The sequence below is a fragment of the Rattus norvegicus genome, chromosome 3, assembly GCF_036323735.1.
Source record: "Rattus norvegicus strain BN/NHsdMcwi chromosome 3, GRCr8, whole genome shotgun sequence".
In the NCBI taxonomy this organism is placed as follows: Eukaryota; Metazoa; Chordata; class Mammalia; order Rodentia; family Muridae; genus Rattus; species Rattus norvegicus.
The window spans coordinates 100219742-100247331 of record NC_086021.1 but is presented as its reverse complement, the minus strand read 5'-3'; the positions used below and the strand labels follow the sequence as shown (position 1 = coordinate 100247331).

At 46.5% G+C, this 27590-nt stretch overlaps 1 protein-coding gene across 2 annotated transcripts in view; it reads left to right on the top strand.

The window, feature by feature from the left end:
• Ext2 (exostosin glycosyltransferase 2) overlaps positions 1 to 27590 on the top strand; it is a 132649-nt gene that overhangs the window by 6093 nt on the left and 98966 nt on the right. For both annotated transcript variants that reach the window (NM_001107751.2, NM_001399506.1), the window contains exons 2-6: positions 2967 to 3532; positions 5019 to 5108; positions 12205 to 12321; positions 21100 to 21295; positions 23402 to 23541. In NM_001107751.2, the coding sequence (NP_001101221.1) occupies positions 2997 to 3532; positions 5019 to 5108; positions 12205 to 12321; positions 21100 to 21295; positions 23402 to 23541 (1079 nt within the window). In that variant the 5' untranslated portion in view covers positions 2967 to 2996. The remainder of the gene's footprint in view (positions 1 to 2966; positions 3533 to 5018; positions 5109 to 12204; positions 12322 to 21099; positions 21296 to 23401; positions 23542 to 27590) is intronic.

Genomic DNA, 27590 nt, shown 5'->3' with positions numbered 1-27590 from the left:
TTGGCTGCTGCTTTGTCTGAATGACAATGTCCTTTACCTTGCAGAAGCTTTTCCGTTTTATGAGGTGTCATTTAGTAATTGTTGATCCTAGTGCCTACACTAATGCTATTTATTCCATTTGGAAAGTTGTCGCCTGTGCCTCTGTGTTCAAGGCCGTTTCCCACTTTCTTTTCTATCAGGTTCAGTGGGTCTGCTTTTATGCGGAGGTCTTTGGCCCCCTTGGACTTGTTGTGCAGGGTGATAAGTCTGAATCTATATGCATTCTTCTACACTCAGACAACCCATTTGCCCAGCACCATTTGTTGAAGATACTGTCTTTTTTTCCAGTATGCATTTCTGGCTTCTTTATATAAAATTAGGTGTCTATAGGCGTATGAATTTATGTCTTGGTCTTCACTCAGTTCTATTAATCAACAGGTCTATTTTTATGCCAACACCATGCAATTTTTGTACAGCTTGTACTAAATTTGTAGCACAGCTTAAAGTCAGGGATGGTGAGACCTTTAGCATATTGTCTTACCTATAGGATTCTTTTACCTATCTTGTTTGGGGTTTTGTTTTTCCACACTGAGCTGAGAGTTGTCCTTTCAAGGTCTGTAAAGAATTGTGCTGGGCTTGATGGGAATTGCACTGAATCTGTAGATTGCTTTCAGCAAGATGGCCATTTTCACTATGTTAATCCTACCAATCCATGAGCATGGGAGGTGTTTCCACGTTCTGAAACCTTCTTCAATTTCTTTCTTCAAAGACTTTATCAAAGTTTTTGATCATACAAATCTTTTACTTTTTTTTGGTCAGTTACCCCAAGATATCTTATATTATTTGAGGATCTTGTGGAGGGTGTTGTTGCCCTGATTTCTCTCTCAGTTCATTTGTCACTTGTATGTAGGAGGGCTACTGATCATTTTGAGTTAATCTTGCATTCAGCCACTTTGCTGAAAGTGTTTATCAACTATAGGAGTTCCTTAGTGGAATTTTCTGGGTCACTTATGTATACTATCATATCATCTGCAAATGAAAATACTTTGACTTCTTCCTTTCCAATTTGTGTCTCCTTCATTGTCTATTGCTGTAGCTAAACCTTCAAGTACTATATTGAATAGACAAGGAGAGAGTGGGCAACCTTATCTTGTTTCTGATTTTATGGCATTGCTTTGAGTTTCTCTCCATTTCATTTGATATTGGCTATTGGATTGCTTTATATTGTCTTTATTATGTTTGGGTTACAAGGCACACAAGGTATGTGCCTTGTATCCTTAATCCCTCCAAGATTTTTATCACGAAGGGCTATTAGATTTCGTCAAATACCTTTTCAGCATCTAATGAGATGACAAGCTTTTTTTCTTTTAGTTTATTTATATGTTGGGTTACATTTACTGTTGTTGTATATTGAATTATCTCTGCATCTCTGGCATGAAGCCTATGGTAATGCTAGGTGTTCTTTTTGATGTGTTCTTGCATTCAGCTGGCAAGCATTTTTATTGAGTATTTTTGCATGTATGTTTATAAGAGAAATTGGAATTTAATTTTCTCTCTTTGTTGAGTCTTTATGTGGATTGAATATCAGGGTAACTGTGTACTCATTTAAATAATTGGTCAGTGTTTCTTCTGTTTCTGTTTTGTGGAACAATTTGAGGAGTATTGGTATTAACTCTTCTTTCAAAGTCTCATAGAATTCTACACTAAAACCATCTGGCTCTGGGCCTTTTTTGGCTGGTAGACTTTTTAATGACCTTTATAGGTATCTCCTTCTTTAGGTTAGGAAATACTTTTTCTATGACTTTGTTGAAAGCATTTTCTGGGCTTTTGAACTGGGAACCCTCTCCTTCTTCTATTCCTATTATTTGGAGTCTTTTTGTAGTGTCCCGGATTTCCTAGATGTTTTATGTCAGGAAGTTTATTTTAGATTTAATAGTGTCTTTGACTGATGTAACCATTTCTTCTACTATATCTTTAGGGCCTGAGTTTCTCTCTTGCATCTCCTGTGTCCTGTTGGTGAAGCTCACCTCTGTCTGTAGTCCTGTTGGTGAAGCTCACCTCTGTCTGTAGTCCTGTTGGTGAAGCTCACCTCTGTCTGTAGTCCTGTTGGTGAAGCTCACCTCTGTCTGTAGTCCTGTTGGTGAAGCTCACCTCTGTCTGTAGTCCTGTTGGTGAGGCTCACCTCTGTCTGTAGTCCTGTTGGTGAGGCTCACCTCTGTCTGTAGTCCTGTTGGTGAGGCTCACCTCTGTCTGTAGTCCTGTTGGTGAGGCTCACCTCTGTAGTCCTGTTGGCATTCCTGAATTTTCTTTTCCAGAATTCCCTCAGTTTGTTTTCTTAATTGCTTCTACTTTCATATCTTGAACAGTTCGTCTGTTTCTTGGCTTTCCTTGAGGGACTTACTTGTTTCCTCTATTGTTTCTTTGTGTTTCCCTGGCTTTTTTTTTTTTTCCTCTTTAAGGATCCCTATCATCTTCATTTAGTTGACTTTAAGGCCTTTTCCTTGGGCTTCAGTTATAACTGAAGATTCAGGACCTGCTGGGGAGGATGACTGGGCCCTTGCAGAGACATATTGCCTTGGCTGTTACTGATTGTGTTCCTTGGGTTTTGTTGTTGTTGGGTTTTTGTTTGTTCGTTTGCTTGTTTTTTTTTTTTTTTTTTTTTTTTTTTTTTGAGACAGGGTTTCTGTGTGGGCGCCTGGCTTTCCAGGAACTCACTCTGTAGACTAGACTATAGCTTGTATTTTGATGAGATTTTTGTCTTGAAACAAGAAAGCAAAAACAAATAAACGTATTGGGGTTGGGGATTTAGCTCAATAGAGCGCTTGCCTAGCAAGCGCAAGGCCCTGGGTTCGGTCCCCAGCTCCAAAAAAAAGAAAAGAGGAAAAAAAAAAAAAAGAAGTTGAACAACCCAATCCTGTCAGGGTACTGACTGCCATCCTAACTCACCACCACCACCACCACCACCAATTTTTGTCTTTGGTGACTAGGTGTGTGAGGACGAGGACATCTGTGTCATTATGTGTGCGTCCGTCAAGTCCAACATCCGGGGTCCTGCCCTCATCCCAAGGATGAAGACCAAGCACCGGATCTACTACGTCACCCTGTTCTCCATCGTCCTCCTGGGCCTCATCGCCACTGGCATGTTTCAGTTCTGGCCTCACTCCATCGAGTCCTCCAGCGATGGGGGTGTGGAGAAACGCAGCATCCGGGAAGTGCCAGTGGTCAGGCTGACAGCTGACAGCCCTATCCCAGAGCGGGGGGATCTCAGCTGTAGAATGCACACGTGTTTCGATGTCTACCGCTGCGGCTTCAACCCAAAGAACAAAATCAAGGTGTACATCTACCCCCTAAAGAAGTACGTGGATGACGCCGGTGTTCCGGTGAGCAGCGCCATCTCCCGGGAGTACAATGAACTGCTCACAGCCATCTCAGACAGTGACTACTACACAGATGACATCAGCCGAGCCTGTCTGTTCGTCCCCTCCATTGATGTGCTGAACCAGAACCCCCTTCGAATCAAGGAGACAGCGCAAGCCCTGGCCCAGCTTCCCAGGTACCTGACACCTAGCAACCAGAGCCCAGGGGATGACCTGAAGGGAATGGAGTGGCAGGAATGTGTCTCCTGTTAACCTGGTCTCCAGATACTTCGTCTACCTCACAAGTATGTGAGTGACTGATGTAGCTGGAGGTCTGAGCTTTGAGCAGCTGGGGTCTGCCATCCTGTGCTGCTGTGTCAGCCTGGGGCTTCATGGAGTTTGGAGCTAAGGAAGGCTCTTCTCCTATACATCTTTTTTATACCTAATTAAAATGTATAACCTCCACCCCAGGCACTAGGTCATTCCTGTTTACTGTAAAAAGCTTAGAAAGGCAGCTTAGCAAAAGAAATGTAAGACTTGTTCCATACTTGATCTCTAAGAGGTAACAACATTTATTGTTTAAATGGGCTTATTAGGTCCTTTTTTTTGTATAAAATTTCTATGTGTGTATAGTTATAAAACATTTTTTTGGGCCAGGAATGACATTATGTGATCATAACTTATAAACGCTTCATTTCTCATAATGCACTGTGAATATCTTTCCAAATAATTTCATGGTATCTGTGGGTTTGTGTGTGTATGCACAAGCACAAGGACATGCACACACACATACACACACACATACACACACACACACACACACACACACACACACACACACACACACACACAGAGACAATGTCTATGCAAAACCCAGAGGTTGATGTTGGGTATCTTTATCACTTGCTACCTCTAAATTATTAATTAATTTCAGAGGCAGATCCCTCACTGAATTTGTGGGATCCTGCCTCCTGTCTGTGTCTCCCCAACAGAGGAGTTACAGGCATATGCCGCTCTACCTGGCTTTTGTATCAGGTCCTGACACTTCTACAGCAAATACTTTACTGACCAAGTCATCTCTCTAGACTTTCATTTTTTTTAATACTATTCTGAACATTGTGTAGAATTCCATTTATAGATATTCCGTAATATATTTAATGAGCCTTCTATAGCTTATTTACTTGTTTTTTTAGAATTTTAATTTATTTAAAGGTATGGATGTTCTGCCTTTATGTATGTGTGTGTACTACATGTGTGCCTGGTGTCCTCACAGGCCGGAAGAGAGCATTGGGTTCCCTGAAACTGGAGTTACAGATGGTTGTGAGCCACCATTGGGGTGCTGGGGTTAGAACCTGGGTCTTCTGGAAGAGCAGCCAGTGCTCCTAACCATTGAGCCACCTCTCCAGCCCTACTTTTGTTTCTTGAGCATTTAGGTAGGTTTCAGGGTTGTTTTGTTTTATGATCAGAAATGGCTATGTAGCAGACAAGCTGGAAGTATACATGTTTCTAATTTTTTATTTGTCCCTTTGGACAAATAAACAGACCTTCCTGTTGTGGCTATTTATGCTTGTGACCAGCAGGTGGCGCTGTTTTGAGCTGGGTCCATTTGCATAAGTGATGTAATGTTACATGCTCACTGCTTCATGGTTATGGTTTTTTCTCATTTATTTACTTTCTCAATAGGTGGGATCGAGGGACAAATCACCTGCTGTTCAACATGTTGCCTGGAGGTCCTCCAGATTACAACACTGCCCTGGATGTCCCCAGAGACAGGTGAGCATTTGGGAGGCTGTCCCACAATGGATTTCTGAGGATTGGGTAAGCTGAATAGGAACCATTTGTTCCCACTAAGTTGGATTCCTAGACGGGTATGGGGTGCACGCATACCTTTAATCCAATACTCAGGAGGCAGAGTCAGGCAGATCTCCGAGGTTGAGGGTAGCCTGGGCTATACAAAGTGAGTTCCAGGAGAGCTAGGACTATACAGAGAAACTCTGTCTTAAAAAAAATAAATAAAATAAATAAATTAGGTTCCTGAACCTGCTGGGATATATTTTATGATGGGAATTGTTTATTAAAGTAGAAAACCCTCTTAGGCATTTCCCTTCTTAAGACAGAAATGCTGAACTGAAAGAGCGTACCCCTAAACGGGGAGCCGCGTCTCTCACTCCGATCGCGGGGTGGGGTGCCCCCAGGAATCACGAGTAGCCGGCCTTGATGTAACAGCAGGAGGTAGCTTTTATTAACGAGATCCCGGGTCTTAGCGGGATCCCGGGTCGACACGTATCCCACACAGGAGACAGAGGAATCGACCCCGAGCTTTCAAACTCGGGGGTTTATATAGGGGCATTCGTGCGGTTACACATGATTGGTCAATTCAAATGGTGCACAGTTACTTTCGGCGCGAAATTACATCAGCAAGGTGTACGTGCTCTCTAGCAGCTCAGCAGGCAGGTAGGGTGGCTCATCTCACTCAGGGGGTGAAGGAAGGGGAGGGGGTGGCTACAGATGGTCAATGTCCTTGGGGCTGATAGCTGGTTTGGCAAGTCCTATCTCTGGCTCTCCCTCAGGCACGTCCGGCCCTGCACATTCGGACTCTGACAATGAGTAACCTTTTTAAAACTCTAGTTCTACAGAACCTGTGTAAACCCATGGAAACAGTTGGAGCTGGGGGCCTGGGACAGCTCTAAGAACTATCTTGTTTTCCTAGACTGGGCTAGTGTTCGTTTCCAGTGTAGCAGCTGAGTTTCCAAGCCAGTTAGGTTCAGGATTAATGGTTCCCATGCTTTCTGAATGTGGGCTCATTTGCCAAAAGTTCTGCAGCTTCTGAGGAGAGCGGTGTGGCTGTAGTGTGAATATTTAAAGTCTGTGTGGCTGTAGTGTGAATATTTAAAGTCTGCTCTACTCTTCTCTTGCTCCCTGCTCCCTGCTCTTCCCCTTTGTTCCTTCTCTCCCCACTCCCCTCCCCCTTCCCTCCACGTGCTCATGGGGGGCCCTTACTCCTCTCCTCTTCTACTCTGTTTATCTCATTAAACCTTTCCACGTGGAAAAAAAAAATAAAGTCTGCTCTATGCTGCCTGTGGGTACGTGCCTGAGCTCTGGATTCGTGAATGAAGGACACGCACATGCAATCTTTATATTTAGTATGCCTTAACTAGCTCGATGGTTGGGCATTTCCAATCCTCCCCGCAGCTAGCACACACTTCCCTCCAGTATTCCTGAGTTAACAATTTCCAGATCTATATTTTATCTTTGCTGTCCTGTTTCCTCCCATGGGGCTGCTTTCACTTTGCACCTACTCCTGCACCCCTGTTAGGGCCGACTCCCTTCCCCCTCACTTGCATTTCTTGTCCAGGAATCCTAAAAGTCCCTCCTCTGTCTCCCTGCTTCAGCCATTGGCCGTTGGCAATTTATTTCCCAATCAGAACCAACTGGGGGCGGGCTTCTTTAGCCTGTGTGTGGAATTCTGTGAACAGGTTTTTGGGTAGCATAATTAGCTATGAGAACACAGCCACTTCAGGCGGATGTGTAAAGGCACTGGAGCCTGTGCCAGCGTGCCGGCATTTCCTGTTCCTTCTCTCCCGTTTTCCTCACCTGAACTTCTCCCCCACTCCTCCCTCCCTTGTTTCGTTCTCCCTGGTAAAGCCCACCCAACATGCAGAGTGGGGAAAGCTGGCCACTGGTCATGCCCCTGACCCCAAGCCGCTCATTCCTGCCCTCTCATGCATCTGCTTACTCATTTTAGCTGCTGACTCCCGGAAAGTTCCAGAATGAGGTGCTGGGCATGCTACTTAGTTTAGTGTTTGGCTGACAGTGTTGAGGAAAGCAGAAAGTTTGGCTCCAGCTCAGGACAGTGTTCAGGTTACAGGAGTGTTATAAGTGTGTGAGCAGATTCATTTTTTCCACAGTCTTGTTAGATAATGCTGAACTTTGAATCAGCGTTACTAACAGAGGTCACATCCCGAGACCAGCTGTGTTCAGCTCGTCAGAGGCTAATGTTATCACCTGTGGAAATGTACAGTGTCATGTGTCTGCCCAGATGGCTAGTCTGACCCTTCTGTGTTACTAGTGGCTATCGTAAGTCAGTTTTGAGTTTCAGTCTGGTAATAGGATGATTATTAGAAGACACATGAGAGGTCCATGGACGTCAGAGCTGTGTGTCTACACAGGGATGGAGAGCTCTGTGGCCAACAGAGGGCAGTGTGACCACACACATCTGCAGCAGCTCTTAGCCCAGGTGATCCCTGACTGGCCTGCTCACCGAGCTGCTTTTATAGACACCTAGACAAAAGCAGAGATTTATAAGGTATATGGGCAAAGGGAGAATCATCAAATTCCAACGTTGTAGAACTGAAAAAATAACATTAAGGGCATGATGGCTCCCACTGGCTTTAAAATGAAACAGGTTACGTGTATGTGGACCCAGGACTCCAGTGAGGCCAAACAGTTGCCGATGTTCTCCTGAGGAGGGAGATGCTTCTGAGAACAGACAAGGTCAGGAAAGAGCGGGTGGGGTGCAGGGTCTACCCCTCCCGTTGGTGTGTGCTTTCAGAAGGCTTTCTGTATTTGGGTGTGCTTTCTGTTTGCTCTGTTTGGGATATTTCACTTAAAAAATTCATAGTTTCATTGTGTAGACCCACCTGGCTAGGAACTCACTATGTGAACCAAGCTGACCTTGAATTCACAAGATCCAGCGTCTGCCTGTCTCCTGAGTGTAGAAGTGTGGGGTGGCAGATGTGTGTCACCATGCCTGACAGGACACTTCACTTTTGCCAGGATCTTGCTGTATACTCTGTGAAAGACTTTTTTTTTTAACCTTTAATGAAGCATTAAATGTGGGAAGGTGCCAAGCGGGGTGGGGGTAGGGAGAGCGTTGGAGTTCTTGGTAGTTAGGTGGTGGAACCAGAAGGTGAAACTGTTGGGATAGGCACGTAGTTGATCTATGCCTTGTCCATGTCACTGGTGGACATGCCTATGGTGGAGTCATAGGTTTGTTTTTCGAGGCTTTATCCCTTGCTTGTGTGTTTGGAGAAGCATAGGATAGGGTCAGCTGGAGCCGGGTGTCTGATGTGCTGGAATCAGGAGGTGTGCTAGGTCAGATCCCTGAAGTCTGACTCCTGGATGTGCATGCTTATAGAGGAATGCAAGGATCTGCACCTTCTGTGTGCTAAGTCCTTGCTCTGCCACTGAGCTACAGTCCAAAGTCCAAGTGTATCTTTCATGCAGCGTAAATGTGTTTCTGTTTTTCTTCCAATTTTTAGGAACAGTATATGTAACACATAGGTACTGTGCACAAGAGTTGAAATGAGCGCAAGTGTGTAACGAGTCAAACTAAACAGCTTGTTCTTTTGATTTCATGAGAGGGAGAGAGAAGGAGAGGGAGAGGGAGAGGAGAGATCCTCGCTGTTAGAAGAGGTCTGAGTTTCATTCCCTATTTCTGAGGTGAACACCCCGACGGGAGCAGCTTTAGGGGAGATAGTGTTTATTTAGCTTGCAGTCCGTCACTGGAGGGATATCAGGAGGAGTAGGAAGCAGCTATTCACATCCACAGTGGAGAGCAGAGAGAGAGAGATGTGCGTGATTTCGCCTCTTGCTTGCTCTCTTGTACAGTCCACACCCAGACCCTGCTTGGAGGCTGGGTCTTCCCATAATTAATAGCATAATTAAGCTAACCTCTCTCCTCTCCCCGAGAGGCATCACAGGCTAACCTAATCTAGAAAAGTCCTTACTAAAAGTCCTTTCCTAGGTGAGTCTATATTGTGCCAAGTTAACAATTAAAACTGTCACAACTATAGTCCCCCCCTCCCCCACATGCACCTTAAGTTTAACTTTAGTGAGAGCATTTTAGACTTCTTTAATGCTCACCTGATACTGATTTTCTCAGACATGATTTGGAATATTACTACCTTGAATTTTCATTAGCTTTTCTTTGACTGTGTCTTGTACATATTTCTGCATTGGTGTGGGTGTGTAGTCATTGATTTGAACTTGCTGGGGAAACTTGAACCCTATTCAGGAGAAGAGGGGGTTGGCACAGTGAGTTCCTTACCCCCCACCATCAGACTTACTGGCACCAACTCCAGGCAGTCTTGGTCCAGCTGGTGCTTCCCAATTATCTAGAAGCGAATCCCAGACCTTATATCATTCCATATGCAGACACTCCTGTGTGGATCTCTGCATTAACTGTAATGATTATCACACCTAAAACATCAACAGCACCTAGGAAACGATTGCTTTAAAGTGTGTATGTGTGCCTGGATGTGTTCGTGTGCACTTCATGTGAGCAGGTGCCCTTGGAGACCAGAGGCACTTCTCCTGGAAGTGGAGGCAGTTACAGACAGTTGTGTGTGTCGGGACCTGAACCCCGCCTACTGTGAGGACAGTGAGAACTCCTAACTGCCTGCCATCTCTCCGGACATAGAGTAGGTGTTGTTTTGAGATACCTTCTCTCTGCAGTCCAGATGAGCCTGAAACACACAATCTGCAACCTCAGCTTTCTGAGCTGAGATCATAGGTGTGCACCACCAAGCTCTGTTCAACAATACTTCTTATTTATTTATTTAGAGACGGAGTCTCGTTTTGGAGACCAGGCTGGTCTTGAACTCAGAGATCTGCCAGGCTGCCTCCCAAGTGCTGGGATTAAAGGTGTGGGATTAAAGGCTCAGCATTGGCGACAGGGGAACTGTTCTAGAATCAGGAAGCCCTGGCTAGCACCGTGCTGGAGACCTTCTTGATTGGCCCTTTGGCCGGCCATCAGCAGGATCATCAACTCAGGGTTCCTGGCAAGTTTTCCATTCCATCTCTTCTGGAACTGAGCTCCAGTTTGGGGATCGGTGGTAGGAAAACAGAATGTCCTGCTCAGAAATCCACTCTGCAGGCAATGTGAAACATGTGTCTGAGAAGAGGCGCTGGCACTCTGCACTGCAGTACCATGGGAAGCTCGCTCTGCTGAAGAAGCTGAGGCTTACAGTGCAGGCGCCTCGGAGCAGGCCTCGCCAGGGGCCAGTATGACACACTATCAGGCTCCTTTCTGAGATCACAAGGATGGCCTGTGTATGTTTGCGTGGGTATGGGTGTGTGACACAGGCTGGCTTCGGACATGCTTCCCTGCCTCCCCCACAATATAATACTGTGTTTGGGGCCACAAGGACATAACGGACAACAGTGAATGTTGATGTGAGAAAGGAAACTCTCCACATCCCCCTTCCCTGTGGGGCTGAGGGTAATAGCCTTTCACCCACAGAACCGGCTCAGCTGTGTTGCCTGGTGCCTGTCTACGATGTGCCTGTCTGCTTCTCTGTACAGTGGCCCTGAGCCTCACGGCCACAGAGCCGCCCAAGACCATGTTGGACGGATTCAGTGTTGCATGTTAGTCAGGAAACGGCAGAGCGTGTGCTGGTACTGAGGATCTTAGAAGTAGACAGGCAGCTGGAGAGGTTCTGAGCCTGCTCCTTACCCACTTGCCTGTTCTCGGTTTCAGAGTGCTTAAGCAAACAGTGAGATTTTCAGGGGTGGTTTAAAATCTCTAAACCTAAAACTGGCTACACTGGAGTGTAAGTTGTCATCAGGGTGTGGAGAGGGTTGGTAGTGATCAACATTGAAACAATAATGCGGTTTCTCAGTTCAGACATTTTGCTTACTCAGACTCTGAGGTGTGTGCAGCTAGTAAAATCACCCCAGAAAGTGCTTTCGATGGGTTGGGGCCCTGGGACAGAAGAATAGCTAAAGGTGGTTGTGACCCACACCTGCTTCCTTTGTCTGATGAAGTGTCATCGTCATAGTTGCTGGATCCAGTTAAAACATGTGGTAGGTGTTTTCTAATTAAGGAGAAAGAATGCTGGAGCCCACAAACTCCAAGAGAGGTTCTGCGGGTGCAGCTGGGGAATGGATTAATAAGACCCAGGCTGGGCCGGGCAGTGGGAGCTGGTGGAGGCTGTGCGAGGGACACAGCTCGAGGATGGCGGAGGGCGAGCTGCTTGGGCTAGGCCTGGAGAGTCTGGGCTGACGTAGTGTGACATGTTATACCTGCTGGCCCAGTCTGCTTTCCGTGTCTGTAGTTTGTGGGGTTCCAGGAGAGTGAGGAATGACTGCCTAGTCTTCCTCTAGACCTGCTCTTACTCCTGTTGCGCACCACAGCAGTGGGTGTGTTGAGAATGAAGTATGGAGGCTGGAGAGAGGATTCAGTGTTTTAGAGTACTAGCTGCTCTTCCAGAGGATCTGCGTTTGATTCCTTGCATCCTCATGGCTGCTCACAACCATCTATAACTCTAATTCCAGGCAATCGAATGCCCTCTTCTGGCCTCTGTAGGTACTGCACACAAGTGGTGTGTGGACCTACATGCAGGCAAAACATAACACATAAAAATAATAAAAGTTTTAAAAAGGATACAGTTTGCTTTCAGGGAGTCAAGTGGAGTCTGAAGGATGTAACACAGAAACTGACAAGGTAGATCAGTGAGTAAGGGGGCTTGCCACCCAGCCTGATGACCTGAGCTCTATCACCGGGACCCACATAGTGAATGGAGAGAACCAAATCTCACAACTCGTTCTCTGACTCTACACATGTGCTACAGCTCAGACACGCGCGTGTGCGCGCGCGCACACACACACACACACACACACACACACACACACACACACGCTGGGAAGTAAGGAAAGATCGTAGGCAGTGGAGGAAGGCTGGTTGTTTGATGGAAGCAGCTAAGCCTGGGCAGTGTGCTGGAAGTTAGGGTTGTATAGTGTTTCTTAAGCACAGGGGCTCCCACATTATCTGCTGTATTTATTGAGACGCAGCCATTGCCATTCCTTCCCCTGGCACTTTTCATGACGACCTTTCTTTCTCAGTGTTTAACCAAGTCTTTTCCTACAGGGCACTGCTGGCTGGTGGCGGCTTTTCTACCTGGACTTACCGGCAGGGCTACGATGTCAGCATTCCTGTTTTCAGCCCACTGTCAGCCGAAGTGGCTCTCCCAGAGAAAGCACCAGGGTAAGGTTGCTCAGCATGACCAGTGTGCAGTTACAGAGTGTGGGTGCTGGCGACACTCAGTGTGGGGTACCCCAGCAAGCCAGGCGTCTACTCTGGATGCTGGCCTGCTCCACCCATCTTGCCTTTCTTATGGCTCTCGGTATTTTAGGGAGCTCCAGGGCTGTCTACTAATTTCACAAAATAGAAATTTGTAGTATCTTGGACTCCTCAATCTCTGCCTTAGACAGCGAATTAGCAAGTCTGTGCATGTCAGAAGTATGCCTTGGATCTGTCCGCTCCCTCTCCTTTGGGTCTGCCTGCATTGGCCCACTGCCATCTTTGGGTGCTAAGTGATATCCTGTTTTGTGTCCCTGATTCTAGTATTCCTGCCGTCTAGCTTGTCCCTGCCTTTCCAATGCCTTCTAGATAAAACTGTACTCCCCTGCATGTCTGTCAAAGTTGTCTGAGGTCTGACCACTGTCTCCCTGTGAGTCTGCTCTCCAGAGACTTTTCCCTTCAGTTTTGAAAATAGGCTTTGCTCTCCCTATTTTTCTATAAACTTACTCTTCATCTCTTAGAAGTGTGTGTGTGTGTGTGTGTGTGTGTGTGTGTGTGTGTGTGTGTGTGTATGTGTTTGAATGTTTTGTGAGTGGACTTGTATGGGTTGTGTATGTGCATGTGTGTTGTGTGTGTGTATTCGTGGTGGATGAGTGTGTTTGTGTGTATGTGAGTGCATGTATATAGTCAAAAGTGGCCCTCTGTGCTCGGTTGCTCTCCAGTTTTTGTTTTTCTGAGACAGAACCAGAAGCTCACTGACATAGCTGTGCTGTCTAACCAATGAACTTCAGAGATTCGCTTGTCTGGACCCCTCAGTCCCTCTGATCTCCTCACCCACAGACTGGGCCCTAGACATATGCTGCTGTGCCTGGCTTTCTACCGTGTCTCTGGGGATCTGGACCAGGTCCTCAGGCTTGTGTTGCAGGCATTTTACCAACCAAGCCAGGCGACACTGGTGCAGTGGCACCTTGACTCATGGGAAGCCTGTCCTCTTTGGTCTTTGGAATTTGTCGATGCGATGGGGCATGGACCAGGTCTGCTCTTTAACCACAGAAGTGGGTTTGACACCTCGTCAGCTCATGTTTTCATCTGTGGAGTAAGGAGAAAGGTCTGCTTGCATGGATGTGGTGGGCCTTCTGTCTAACCCTTTCTTTGCTGGAGACTGTTTAGAAATAGTTTCATGGTGGGAGCTAGTGAGTTGGTGATTGGAATCCTTTACTTGCACAAGACACGCCCAGATGGGTACTTCTCTCCTCATTGGCTGCTTCCTTATATGTCTGCACCACGTTTGATTCACCTGGTCATCAGTCGGTTGTGATTAGTTCTAATGTTTAGCTGTGTGAACGTACGGCCATGGACTTTCCAATGCAGACTTTTGAGGAAGCCTGCATTTTGTGGGTCCCCTGGTTTTATAGTGAGAGTGGCATTGCTGGGCCGTGTGGCAATTCTCTTGTAACTCACAGAGGAAACACTGGAGCAGAGTTCCCAAAGGCTACGGCACTGCACGCCAGCCCTGTCTAAGGTCTCCAATCCTCCCGGTCTCTGCAGCTCTGCCATTGTCTGTGCTTTTGATTCAGGCCTCCCCAGGGGATGTGGTGGGCCCTGTCTCACTGCGGCTGCACTTTGTGCTGCCCTAGTGACTGGGCTGCTGCATGTCTCTTCTTATGCTTATGGGCATTTGTGTGACTTCTTTGGAAAAGTGCCTGCTCATATTATTCGCTCATTTGAAATTGAATTTTGTCCTCTTATTGCAGAATTGTAAGAGGTTTTACATAGTCCAGGCATGGCTGCCTTGATGAGTGTGCGATTCGCAAATATTCTTTCCTGTTCTGTAGACTGCTTATTACTTTCGTGATAGTGAGTGACCTTTGAGGTACAAAAGGTTCTACTTTTCCCTTCCTCTCCCTTTTTGTCTGTCTGTCTGTCTTGCTCTCTGTGTTCCTTTCTGTCTGTCTCCTTCTCACTATTAGGAGTTAGGCATGACATTTGTACTTGTGTTTGGAGACCTGAGGCTGAACTCAGATGTCTTCTCACTTGTTCTCCTTATGCTTGCAAACCTTGTTTGAGACAGGGTCTCACTGAGTCTGGAGTTACTAGTTCATGGAGTCCGGCTGGCCAGGGAGCTCTGGAATCCCCTTGCCCGTCTGTCTCCTCAGCACCAGGGTTGAAGGCACATGCCACCACACAGCTTTTTCACATGAGTGAGGACTGGGTATTGAACCCAGGTCCTCGTGCTTTTACAGCAAACTCTTTCCTCTGAATCTCTCACAGGCCCCCATTTATCAGAGTTTCGCTTAGGTTATTGTACTTTTGGTGTAAATATCAATTAAAAAGAGAAACCATGACTGTATCAAGGTTCTAGAAGATTTGCAGATGTTTCTTTAAGAGTTTCTGTGGTTTTAGGTTTGGGATGTGTTTGGAGTGTGCTGTGTGAGGTAAGGTGCAGGGCCATTCTCCTGCGTGTGCATGTATGTGTGCGTGTCCAGTGCTCTCAGCACCATGCATGTACTGAGATTCACCTGGCCATAGAAGGCCTCATTAGATGGTCTGCTCTCGTCCGTGAGTCAGTCCTGAAGAAGCACCTCGCTCACTTGGCTACTGGAGCTTTGTACTAGATTTTGACGTAGGTAAACTGAGTTTTCCAACTTTGTGACTTCTTTTTTAAACTCAAAAACCTTTACATTTTAGTTATTTTTGATACACCACAATATAGTTTTAAAACATTGACTCTGGAGAGATGGTTCGCTGGTGAAAATTATGTTCTGTTCTTTCAGAGGATACAAGTTCACTTCCCAGCACTTACTTTGGGCAGCTCACTGTCACTCCAGCCTATCACTCCAACTCCAGGAGTCTGACACCATCTTCTGGCCTCCATGGGCACTGCACTCATGCACATATATCACTGTCCTATACACATAATTAAAAAAAAAAAAAAACTATTTTAAAAGACCAATCTAAACTGTGGTTGCTTATATATCTGTAAAACCTAATTGTTTTTGCAAGTTAAGTACTACCAATTGACCAAACTAATAGCATTTCTATCTCTGTAATTTAGCATGATAGAAGACAGGTTTTCTTTGATGCGTATTCTGTCCTTTCAGCTGGACATGGACTTATCCAGGGATCAGTGAGTTTGGCAAGCCAGTAGGGTTGCATGTTGAGTGATAATGGGCCTCACTTTAGTGTGCTTTTTGTTTGAACCACCAGGAAGCTTTTCTTCACAGAGCGTGTCTGTATTCATTTCATACGAACGCATGATTCCTAGTTTCCCCAACACTTAGGGAAATTTCCAAGCAGGTAGTAAGGATTAAAAATCCCCCCACTGGGGATTTAGCTCAGTGGTAGAGTGCTTGCCTAGCAAGCACAAGGCCCTGGGTTCAATCCCCAGCTCCAAAAAAAAAAAAAAAAAAAAAATCCCCCCACTGTACCTGTTGATGTCGCTTTGCCTGGCACCTGCACAGCTCTGGGGCTGGTCCACAGCCCTCATTATTGTCTGCTGCTCTGAGTACCTACCGCAGACTGAGTGATTTGTAAAGCATAAAGGCTTTTCATTTCTTCTTTTATTTAAGAGCTGTGGTGTCAGGACAAGCAGCTGTGTTTGGCAAGGCCTTGTCAGCGCATCTGTGTACCTGGGCATCACACAGTTAGACTGCCTCTCCTATCTGGGCCTCTTCCTCTTCCTCTTCTCTTTTAGAGCTGCAGACCCACTGGGTTAGGGCCCCACCCTGATGGCCTCATTTAACTGTAAGCTCCTTCCTGGGGTCTCACCTCCATAGACTGCAGTTGAACAATGTCTCCACCTTCTTCACGCTTCATAGAGAGAGTTAGATTTCAGCATGAGTCAGGCGGTGGTGGCTTTAACCCCAGCACTCAGGAGGCTGAAGCAGGCAGATCTCTATGAGTTAGTGGCCAGCCTGGTCTAAAGTGAGTTTTAGGGCATCCAGGGATACACAGAGAAACCCTGTCAATGAAAATAAAAACAAAAACAAACAAAAAATCAGCATAAATATTATTAGGAGTGTTTAACCATGCAGGTATTAAATTTTTAAATTAATGTCTGTCATTAAATATGAAAAAATAAAATTATTTCTATACTATTTATTATCAAAATGAAAATATCAAAGAAATTATTTTCCTTTTTTTTTTTAACAGGGTTTGGGATTGAACCCAAGGCCTTTTGCGTATCAGACAAGTTCTACATATTCATGGACCTTGCTTTTTTGAGAGAGTTTCACTATGTAGTCCAGGCTGGCCTCAACTTTATAATCTTTCTTTTTGACCTGCTAGGATTATAGGTGTGGGCCTCTATGCATACTTTACAGATAATTCTTTTAAGAGAGGCTGGAATTCACTTTACAGACCAGGCTGGCCTTGAACTTGTGACAGTTCTCCCAACTCTGCCTTCCATGTGCTAGGATTACAGGCATGTGCTAAAATCTCCAACTCTTCACAAACAATTCTCATGGAGAATTCAGAGGCTAGGGTTGCTTCGGCACCCTGTTCCAAGGCTGGATCTGTTTACATTCCGAATGGGTGGTCCTGTAGGGCAAGCAAGTTTTTGTCATGTACCCAGGATCTTCAGTTTGGCATGTTAGTGTAGCATGGGATAGGCTGGCCCTGCCTGGCACAGGCAGTCTTGTTTATATGTTTTGGGCACAGTGAACCTCTCTTACCAGTTCTGTGGGTGATGGGAACCATCCCCAATCCAAGTTCCCAGACACCAGTCAAGAAGCCAAACTAACAAAACTTCCACAGGACAGCAGCAGGCCTGCCATGCTAACTCATCTGCACAGGGTCCCACTACCACAAGGAGAAAATGACCCCAAACATCCTCAGGGCTGTGGCTGAGAAATGAGAGACACTGGGCCAAGCTGTGAGCCTGTGAGGACTAGTCTGGAAGACTAGTCTGCTGTGTGAGCCTGTGAGGACTAGTCTGTGAGGACTAGTCTGCTGTGTGAGCCTGTGAGGACTAGTCTGTGAGGACTAGTCTGCTGTGTGAGCCTGTGAGGACTAGTCTGTGAGGACTAGTCTGCTGTGTGAGCCTGTGAGGACTAGTCTGGAAGACTAGTCTGCTGTGTGAGCCTGTGAGGACTAGTCTGTGAGGACTAGTCTGCTGTGTGAGCCTGTGAGGACTAGTCTGTGAGGACTAGTCTGCTGTGTGAGCCTGTGAGGACTAGTCTGTGAGGACTAGTGTGCTGTGTGAGCCTGTGAGGACTAGTCTGTGAGGACTAGTGTGCTGTGTGAGCCTGTGAGGACTAGTCTGTGAGGACTAGTGTGCTGTGTGAGCCTGTGAGGACTAGTCTGTGAGGACTAGTGTGCTGTGTGAGCCTGTGAGGACTAGTCTGTGAGGACTAGTGTGCTGTGTGAGCCTGTGAGGACTAGTCTGTGAGGACTAGTCTGCTGTGTGCCCTTTCCTTAACTCACTGTGATCCTCCCCGTGTCTTCATCCAGCTGCTGTCCTGGTGGCTCAGGACTCCATCGCTCACTCTAGATTTAACCCAGGGATGGAAACACTGAAGCCCAGAGATGGGCCAGCACTGAAATGCCAGAGACCACTTTAAGATGATTAATTTTAGAGATTTAAACTGTCATTAGATATGGTATTTTCTAGTAATTTGACCTTTTAGATTTTTATATATGACTACATGGGATTTGGGCTCACTGGACAAGGCCTTTTCCCCCCTGGCTACCTCAGAGCTGCCTTACAGTGCAATGTTGCTTTTATAAAGGACACCCTTCTTCAGCCCTCCAAAGACTAAAAGTGAAGACAGTCTTTGGCCTCATCATCCTCTTCCCTGGGGAAGGCAGGGAGGATGCCCTGGCCGCAGCATGCTGAGGTCCTGCCCTCTGTGAGAGGTGTTTCTCAGGGAATTCCCACGACTCCTGGGGGGCTGTCCAGCAGAGCAACTCTGTTTTCGTTTTTATTTTAAAGCTCTCCCAGTGCTTCTTCAATGGGAAACTGAGACTTGTTGCTATTGATAGCTGCTTCTCACAACCGTGTGGAACAAGCTGGAGTTCTTGTCATTTTCCTTCCAGAAGGAGCTAAATCAGGACTTTACAGCCCTTGTTTTTGAGGGAGACATTGCGTTCTCAGCATGATTTGACTTTTACTGAGATCAGTGGAGCTGAGGGGAAACATGATAGTCACAGCTAACTTTAGTCCTCAGAAGGAAAACAAATCTACCTGAAATTTTTACATAGTTAAACTAAAGTGGGCATAGTCCCTGTGGGTCAGAGAGAGGCCGAGCACAGGCAGGGGAACCTGTTTAGAGTCCTGCACACACCTACATATTTGTACTGGGCAGGGTTGTGGGCATTGAGTAACCTGGAGTAATTAATTATGCTAGACTGGCTGGCCGGCAAGCTGCAGAGATCCTCCTGTCTTCACATCCACAGCTCCAGTAGCACAGGCGTGTTCTGTAGGCATGTAGTCCCCACTAGTGATGCTGGGGATTAACCAAGGCCTCAAGGCCTTTGTGGAGAGCACTTTACTGCCTGAGCCCCCTACGCTCCAGCCCTAGGTTTATAGATTTTTGAGAGAAGGTTCTAACATGTAGTTCAGGCTGCCCTTGAACAGGCCACCCATCTCCCTCAGCTCCTCTGTGTTGGGATTACTGGTGTGTACTACCACACTTGGCTCTGTCTCCGTCCAGCACTGCAGGGCCGTTCTGGTCTGGCCTTTCATAGTTGTAGCTCCCTTCTGGCTCCCATGATCCTCTGTATCTAACCATTTTGATTCTCTGTTCTGTATGCCTTCCCTTACCGACGTGAATTTTGAGCCCAAAGTGTTGTGCTTTGGGAGGGTGATCTCAGTTGCAGTGAATGTTCATTGGCTGTGGGTATGTGTAAGGCTCTCTGCAGTTAGAAAAGACACAGTCAGTACTGTGTGGACTTTATTAGCCTGTGTGCAAAACACACAATTTTTCCTGACTTATACCAGTTTGAACAGGATGCATGTGGCACTGCATTGCTTTTCAGGGTAAGCAGGGGTGGGGGTGTCCATTTTCTCAGAACCTACTTTATATGTATTTTCTCATCAGTGGTGATCTCCTGGCCACAGAGCCCCTCCCTGTATCCTGCCTGCTCTGTACTTCTGTACTGTAGGTGGCTAACCTAGGGAAGCGCTCGCCATCCATTCTCCCACATCCCTTTGATAGTAGCCTTATCGACTCTCTAGACTTGTTTACTTGGGGGAAGGGGTTAGCTTTTGGTTCCAGGGGCTTCAGTCCATGCTTGGTCCACTTCCTTTGGGACCTCTGCTGAAGCAGGACACCATGAGGCTGTGACTGTGGTAGAACAAAGCTGCTATCGCAGAGCGGCCAGGAAAGCTGAGAACGAGGAAGTGCCAGTGACAGAACACATACTTCAAGCACTCCCCAGCCACACGCATCATCCAGTGAAACCCTCTCCTAACATTTCTACGACCTCCCAGGAACCGATCAAATTACTAAGTGCTTTATGTTTATTTGTATGCGCGCATGTCCGTGTGTGTGCACATGCATGTGTGTGTGTGCACATGCGTGTGTGTGTGCACATGCATGTGTGTGTGTGCACATGTGTGTGTGTGTGCAGGTGCGCGAGTGCGCGGGCGCGCGCGTGTATGTGTGTGTGTGTGTGTGTGCAGGTGCGCGAGTGCGTGTGCCACAGTGCACATGTGGCAATAAGAGGATACTTAATGAGAGTTAGTTCTCTGGTTCCAGGGGTTCAGCCCAGGTCATTGGGCTTGGTAGCAAACACCTTTACCCGATAAGTAACTCACTATATAATTCATGAATTGTAAATCCACACATGAACTAATCTGTTTATGAGCTTGAAGGCCAATGATCAGTCACCTCCTGCCTCAGCCTCCTGAGTATCTGGGATATCTAACGTGTGTCACACGCTCACATTTCTGTGTCTTTGGAGACCTGCAAAGGCCTGGACCTTTGGTGTCTTTCTTCATCCTGGTTTCTCTCTGCATCCTTCCTCCCTAAATGTGGAGATAGGTTTTGTGGGGAGAAAAGGGAGGTTTCTGTCTTATTGTTTGCTTGTTTTCCATTTCTGGTTTTTAGCTTCCTCTCCAACCCTTGTGGCTTTGGGAATAAAGACTTGTTGGAGAGTCCCTACACAGCATAGGTGTGCTGTTGCTGCTGTTGTGTGACGTGCTGTGTGACACTGCCACACATCAAGGGGACTTCCTCTCCCTGTTTGAAGAGTGCACCTAGCCTTCAGTTTCTCCTCAGACCCCAGACTCAGGTTTAATAAAGGATAACTTTTCATTGTTCTGTCCAAGTTCAGCCTGCTTTCTCTCTGTGTGTGCATACCTGTGTTTACAGCACATGCTGTAGGCTTGGCATGCCGTGAGCTTTTCCCACAGTACTGAGACTGTTTCTGCTGGGCATGGTTGCACATGGCTTTAATCCTAACACTGAGGAGGCAGAGGCAGGCAGATATCTGTGGTCAAGGTCACCTGGTTTACAGAGCAAGTTCCAGACCAGTCAGGACCACATAGAGAGACCCTGTCAAAACAAAAGGACAAAAAGAAAAAAGTAGAAAAAGAGAGCTTTTGCATAAATAACAATTTCTGTTATTTCATATTTCAGAATTGAAGTAAGCCATACCTTACTTTTATATAGTATACAATGTTTTAAATATCCAGTAGTATAACACGGTATAATACCTGTTGCTGGAAGTCCAGAGTTAAACTTTGTCTGACCTGACCAACTGACTGATCCCAAGTGACCTTTTTCTTTTCCCCTCTAGTTCCCGGCGATACTTCCTGCTGTCCTCTCAGATGGCCATCCACCCTGAGTACAGAGAGGAACTAGAAGCCCTCCAGGCCAAACACAGAGAGTCCGTGTTAGTCCTAGACAAATGCACCAATCTCTCAGAGGGCGTCCTTTCCATCCGAAAGCGCTGCCACCAGCACCAGGTCTTTGATTACCCCCAAGTACTGCAGGTGAGTGCCACTCGAGATCTCACTAGCCCAGGGTGCACCGCTGCTGCGGAGTGACACTGACTCCAGTCCCAGGAGCCATGTCCCATAAGTGGCTGGGGTATTACCCCAGGGGAGAAGATGGGGCTCCTCACTGGAGGGGTAGACCACAGGGTACCTGAGTGGATGGTATGTTTATGTTGTATGGGGCTGCTTGGTCTGTAAAGGTTAAATATCCTTCAGATACTCACTGTACTTCAAAAATTCAAATCCTCTAGATTTCCAAGAAGCTGTAGAGGCCAAAGGCACAAATGTTTCTTGCTTTTACCTCGTATTGATGAGCTGGTACAGAGAAGTGACCTTCTGTAAGGTGGCCAGTTACCTCTCTAGACCACGACAGCCCACAGGAATGCTTGGCTTTCCCTGGGCAATACTGTTCTGATTGCTCTTGTTCTGAGGCATTTTGTCACCCAACAGCATGCTTCACTTAGACAAAGCCCTGGGGGACTGTTTATGGGCAGAATATTTGACATTCTAGGGCATGGTGCTAGGAAAGGAGAGTCATAGGCTTGCTCACTTAAATGTTTAAAATCAAGACAGGTTAGTTCAAGAAGAACTATCAAGGAGATGATGTAATTTTTATATATTTATGTTTTTACTAATTTTTCAAATCTCCAGAGAGCTGGCCCATCCTGAAATTGTTAAAATACCCTCTCAGTCTCCCTCTGGAGTTTCTGGCTGGTAGGGGTGGAGATGCAGCCGGTGTTTATAGTAACCTTTGTCTGGACAGGAAGAGCAATCTGCATGTGTCCACATCTGGCTGCAACTCCTCGGGCAGGCAAGCTGCCCAGCTGCAGCCCAGGCACCGCATGTCTCATCCCTCAGCGCTGGAGGCTGACTTTCTCCTGTTTTGTTTTGTTTTGTTTTTTCTGACCTTTCCCTTTTCTGACCTGTTACTTATTTTTAAATAAAATTTTTGTTAAGCCGTTTAGTGTGAACAGGTATGTACATATGTGTTGTTAAGCCGTTTAGTGTGAACAGGTATGTACATATGTGTTACAAGTATACATGTACACGGCACGGTGCAGTATGTGGAGGTCAAAGGACAATGTGCTGAGTCGCTTTGCTCCTTGTACCCGTGGGTGCCGGGGTCAGACTTAGGTCATCAGGAGGTGTCCTTATTGGCTGAGGCATCTTACCAGCCCCAGTGGTACAGTCACATGGCTCAGTAATCAGTTTTCAGATAGAATTTTCTTTTTTAAAATTACACTTACTTTGTGTTGGTGGAAAGGGAGAAACAGGATATTTAAAAACAAACAAACAAAAACAGTTTTACTATGTAGCCCAGGTTGTCTCTAAACTCACTATCCCCCTGCCTCATCTTCCCAACCACTTTGCCTGGCTTTTTCTCCTGACTTTAAAGATGAAGTTGTGTTTTCATTTTTAATCTTTTCATTTCCCCCTGAAGAGACAGAAAGTGGGGAAACTGCGAGTAGGAGACATAGGGTCTCATTCTGGGGTACAGTGCCCATGGCACCTGTGCTTTCTCTGTACAGCTTCTGTTTTCCCAGCATTCCCCACATTGAGAGTAAGGTGAATGGGCAAGGAAGGTTGGTAGTGGTTTTGTTGTTCATTTTGAGACAGGGTTTCTCTGTGTAGCCCTGGCTGTCCTGGAACTCACTCTGTAGACCAGCCTGGCCTCGAACTCAGAGACCTATTAGCCTCTGGAATTAAAGTTTAGGGTCACCTCTGCCTGGCTAACTCAGAGGAGGGCAGAGATTTTAGACATTCCTGCCCCATTGCAGGCTGGGCTGAAGTTGGCCTTGGGCAGTTTTGAGACCACAGGCCAAGCGTGTATACACAGTTCATTGGCACTAGTAGAAGCCAGTCTTCAGGATCTCCTGAGGAAGACTGATGCTGGCACTGAAGCCTGGTGGCACTGGGGTGGCACTGAAGAATTAAGGTGGGGAACTCTGCAGCCAGCTGAGTGTTTCCTGTTTCACAGGTAGGAGCTCTTCTGGCCATTCCTAGATACCTCGGCACTGCTTAGCTTTAACCCTTGGGAACGTCAGAATGTTCAAGGATCCAGCAGTCGCTCAGTAACTCTCCACCTCTCTTGTGTTGCTGCAGGAGGCTACTTTTTGTACGGTTCTTCGAGGAGCTCGGCTGGGCCAGGCAGTGCTGAGCGATGTCTTACAGGCTGGCTGTGTCCCAGTTGTCATTGCAGACTCTTACATTCTGCCTTTCTCTGAAGTTCTGGACTGGAAGAGGTAGGTATACTGTCTAGTGAATTGGAGCTGGTGGCTTGGCCAATATTGGAAAGAAAGGCCTCTCAGACCATTGTGATGCACTCCCGGGTTTGAGAACTACCTTCAGGTTGAACTTGTGAGTCAGATCATTCCAAAGCCTGAAGCTTTTGACCTCTGTGGCTGTGGTTTTATGTAAGATCTCATAGTCAAAACACTGCTGTACAGAGGTGCAGAAGAGAATGGGGGTGGTAGATAAGATCGAAGTACCTGGAACATAAGCATGAGAGTGACATAATGAAGTCCTTTGTCTAAGAAAAGCACGTGACCTTGAGAATGACCACAGCCATGTGAGCGCTGCACACACTGCTGGGCGGTTGTTGTTGTTACTACTCTTCTTCCTCATCCTCCTCCTCTCCCTCCTCCTCCTCCTCCTTCTCCTCCTCCTCTCCCTCCTCCTCCTCTCCCTCTTCCTCCTCTTCCTCCTTCTCCTCTCCTTCCTCCTCCTCTTCCTCCTCCTTCTCATCCTCTTCCTCCTCTCCCTCTTCCTCCTCCTCTCCCTCCTCCTCCTCTTCCTCCTCCTCCTCCTCTCCCTCTTCCTCCTCTTCCTCCTCCTTCTCCTCCTCCTCCTCTCCCTCTTCCTCCTCTTCCTCCTCCTCTCCCTCCTCCTCCTCTTCCTCCTTCTCCTCCTCCTCCTCTCCCTCCTCTTCCTCTTCTTCCTCCTCTTCCTCCTCGTCCTCCCAGACTTACTTCGTTTTGTTTTTCTTGTATAAAAACCCTTATGTGGTAGCCCCAGCTGGAGCCTGGGTTCCCTGGAAGACTCTGGTGTGGGTTTTCACAAGATGGTCAGTGAATTCCTCATAAGGAGACTTGGTGAATATGGTCTCTTTCCAGATGTTGGGGGTCAGGTAGCTGTAGGTCTTGGAGATGGCATCAAAGGTGGAGGCAGTGCAGCCTCTGGCTGTAGCAGTCATCAATACTGGACATCATCAGTAGCTTCTTGGGCACAGGAGCAGAGACAATGTCAGTGTCTCTAGGGGCACGGATGAGATGCACCAACACAGAGCCCCAGGGACCTGCCACCTTCCATGGAACAGTGTGGGGCTTGACAGTCTTGTTCCCCAGTAGCCTCTCCCCACAGGGACGATGGAAAGCTTGGCTAGGATGATGGCCTCGGATGGCAGTGGCAACCTCCTTGGAGCACTTAACACTAAGACCAACTGACCACTGTAGTCCTCTGTAGCAACAACGGCCTTGAGCCTGGTCTGCTGGCTTGGCACAGTTCTTCGGAGCATTACTTGCAGCCCCTGACTGGCCAAGAGGATTCAGTCACCAGCACTGAGCTCATGTGCTAGGACAGCCCTACAGTCCCCCAGGGAGCAGCTGTTCGTTGCCTTGCAAATCATCAGTGCATTTAAAGTACATTAAAGTTTGAACATTTTGAAGCCACCGAAGTTTAGTAAGAGTGGACGATCAGAGGGTACTGGTGTACTGTACATTCAGTTTGCATGGGTAACAAATGGACAGAACATAAACAAACCTTCATATCTAGACTGGAATCCCAAGTTATGTTCATGCAAGTATTCCTAAATGGAAGGCACCTTGGGGCTAGGCCTAGGCTGAGCGGTCCCCAGCTGCCATTACTCTAGCCTCATTGCTGTGTCTTCCATCAGACTTAGTACAAGGGCTTAGAGCAGTTCACAGAGTCTAGTGGGCTGTTTTTGTAAATACAGTTGTACCGAGTCATTGCTGTGCTCCGAGTCTACATGTTACCTGTGCAGTGCTGAGTGACTGCAGAGACTGGCTGGCTTACAAAGCCTAAGGTGCTCACACCTGACTCTTCATGAAGCAGCTGCTACCCCTGGGCTGGCGCAGCTGGACACAGCTGGACACAGCTGGACACAGCTGGACACAGCTGGACACAGCTGGAGAGTCTCTGACCTTACTTATTCCGGGGACTCTAATCCAAGCCCCCAGGCATCCAGACTCATACGTGCGGATGGGTCCAGCTGCTGTGGAACCGCAGTGTACTGGCTGTTAGGGAGATGCTCTCCCTCCTCCAAAGCTTGGAAATTCCAGGACAGGTGGACAGATTCTGCTTGGAGGTCTTCACAGGAGTTGCCCTCTTGTCCCATGTGTCATTTCCACAAGATACATGCTAGAAGACTATTGAAATTTCATGTCTTTGCCACAAATATTTAATTGCTTTCTTCTCTACCAACTCTTTATGATAATTTATCCACGTATAATAGCAAAGACATTTGAACAGCTTAAATAGCATCAATTGGCTAACTTTTACATTTTATATTTATTAGAAAGCTACTGTTACTATGATAGCATTTTATAATCTAATAATAGGATAGTTTCTCTTTCTGAGGAGGCTGGAATCTAGTGGTGCAGACAAGCAGGATTCAGGTTCTGCATCCTTTACCTGAAATGCTGGGGCCAGAGTGTTTTGACTGTGGATTGTTATGGATTCTGGAATATCTACATACATAGAATGATGCATCTTGTGGAGGGATCCAAATCTAAACATGAAATTCATATTCTGTAGACTGCTCATGCAGGTGGCCTCCAAGCAAATCACATGATAGTTTTACATCACATTAATAATTCTATGCATGAATTCTTATGGTGTGAATTTCCCACATGTGGTGTCATGTTGGTGATCAACAAACCAGCTTTGGAAGCATTTTGGATCTTGGAGTTTTGGATTGGAATGGCCAACCCATGTAACCTTTGCAGATGCATGTGTAGAGGGCTGTGCGATCCCAGAAAAGAAGCAGGAGCCTGGCTACTCGAAAGAGAAGCATATGAAGTCCTTCTTTATATTTTAGGGAAGTGAGGAGTACTTCCAGCATTTATCCATGCAGGAAAGCATTTATTGAGCTCCTGATGTTTGCCAGTGCTGTATTCGTTTTCTGTTCCTGTGATAAGATACCCTGACCCAAAGCAACTTTCGGAAGAAAGGCTTTGTTTAGGCTTATAGTTCTTAACCTTCCTAATGCAATTAATACTTCCTTAATACAGTTCCTCGTGTTTGGTGATCCCAAACATAAAATTATTTTTGTTGCTATTTCATAACTGTAATTTTGCTACCAAAGCTATCAAAATATACAATTGTAATGTAAATATCTGATATGCAACCCTTGTTGAAAGGGTTGTTCAACCCCCTAAAGGGTTGTGACCCACAGGTTCAAGACTGCTGTTCTAGAGGATAAGAGTCCATTAATGGTGGGTGGGCATGGCAGTAAGATCAGGGTGCTGAGAGATCATATCTTCCGTCAAAGGCACAGAGCAGAGTAGGGTTGGGAGCAGGCAGGGCTGTGGACTCCCCACCTCCAGTGCATACTCCCCTCAGCAGGGCTGCACTTCCCCCTTAACCACCTCAAACAGCACCATCAACTGTAAACCCAGTGTTCAAATATCTGAGCCTACAGGACATTTCTTTTAAATCTTCACTGTCACAGTCAGCCACAGGTTCTCCAAGAGGAGTGAGGTCAGGCCTTTGTCAAGGACACTCTCTTCTTCCTGATGGGAGAGCAGTGAAACCATGGTTCCCAGATGCTGTGATGTAACTGGTCAGCCTCTGGCTGGGCAGTGCTAGGACGGTGAGACATTGGTGAGAGCCTTGTAGATGTAGCAGCTGTGAAAGGATTTCTTCAGATCAAGGTCAGTTTCAGTGTTGAGTTATGGGTGAGCAGCAGGAGGACTCAGGCGTCAGGGGTCTGATGTCAGATAACCAGCTATTAGTGTCTGGCTTTGAAATGATGGCAGATTAATTCATCCTTTTTGGTCCTCTGTCCCATCTCTGTAGCAAAAATCGTTTACTCATTTATTCACTTAAAATCACTTATCACGGGGCTGGAGAGATGGCTCAGTGGTTAGGAGCACTGACTGCTCTTCCCTAGGTCCTGAGTTCAAATCCCAGCAACCACATGGTGGCTCACAACCATCTGTAATGATATCCGATGACCTCATCTGGTGTGTCTGAAGAAGGCGACAGTGTACTCACATACATAAAATAAATAAATCTTTAAAAAAAAAACAAAAAAACAAAAAAACAAAAAAAA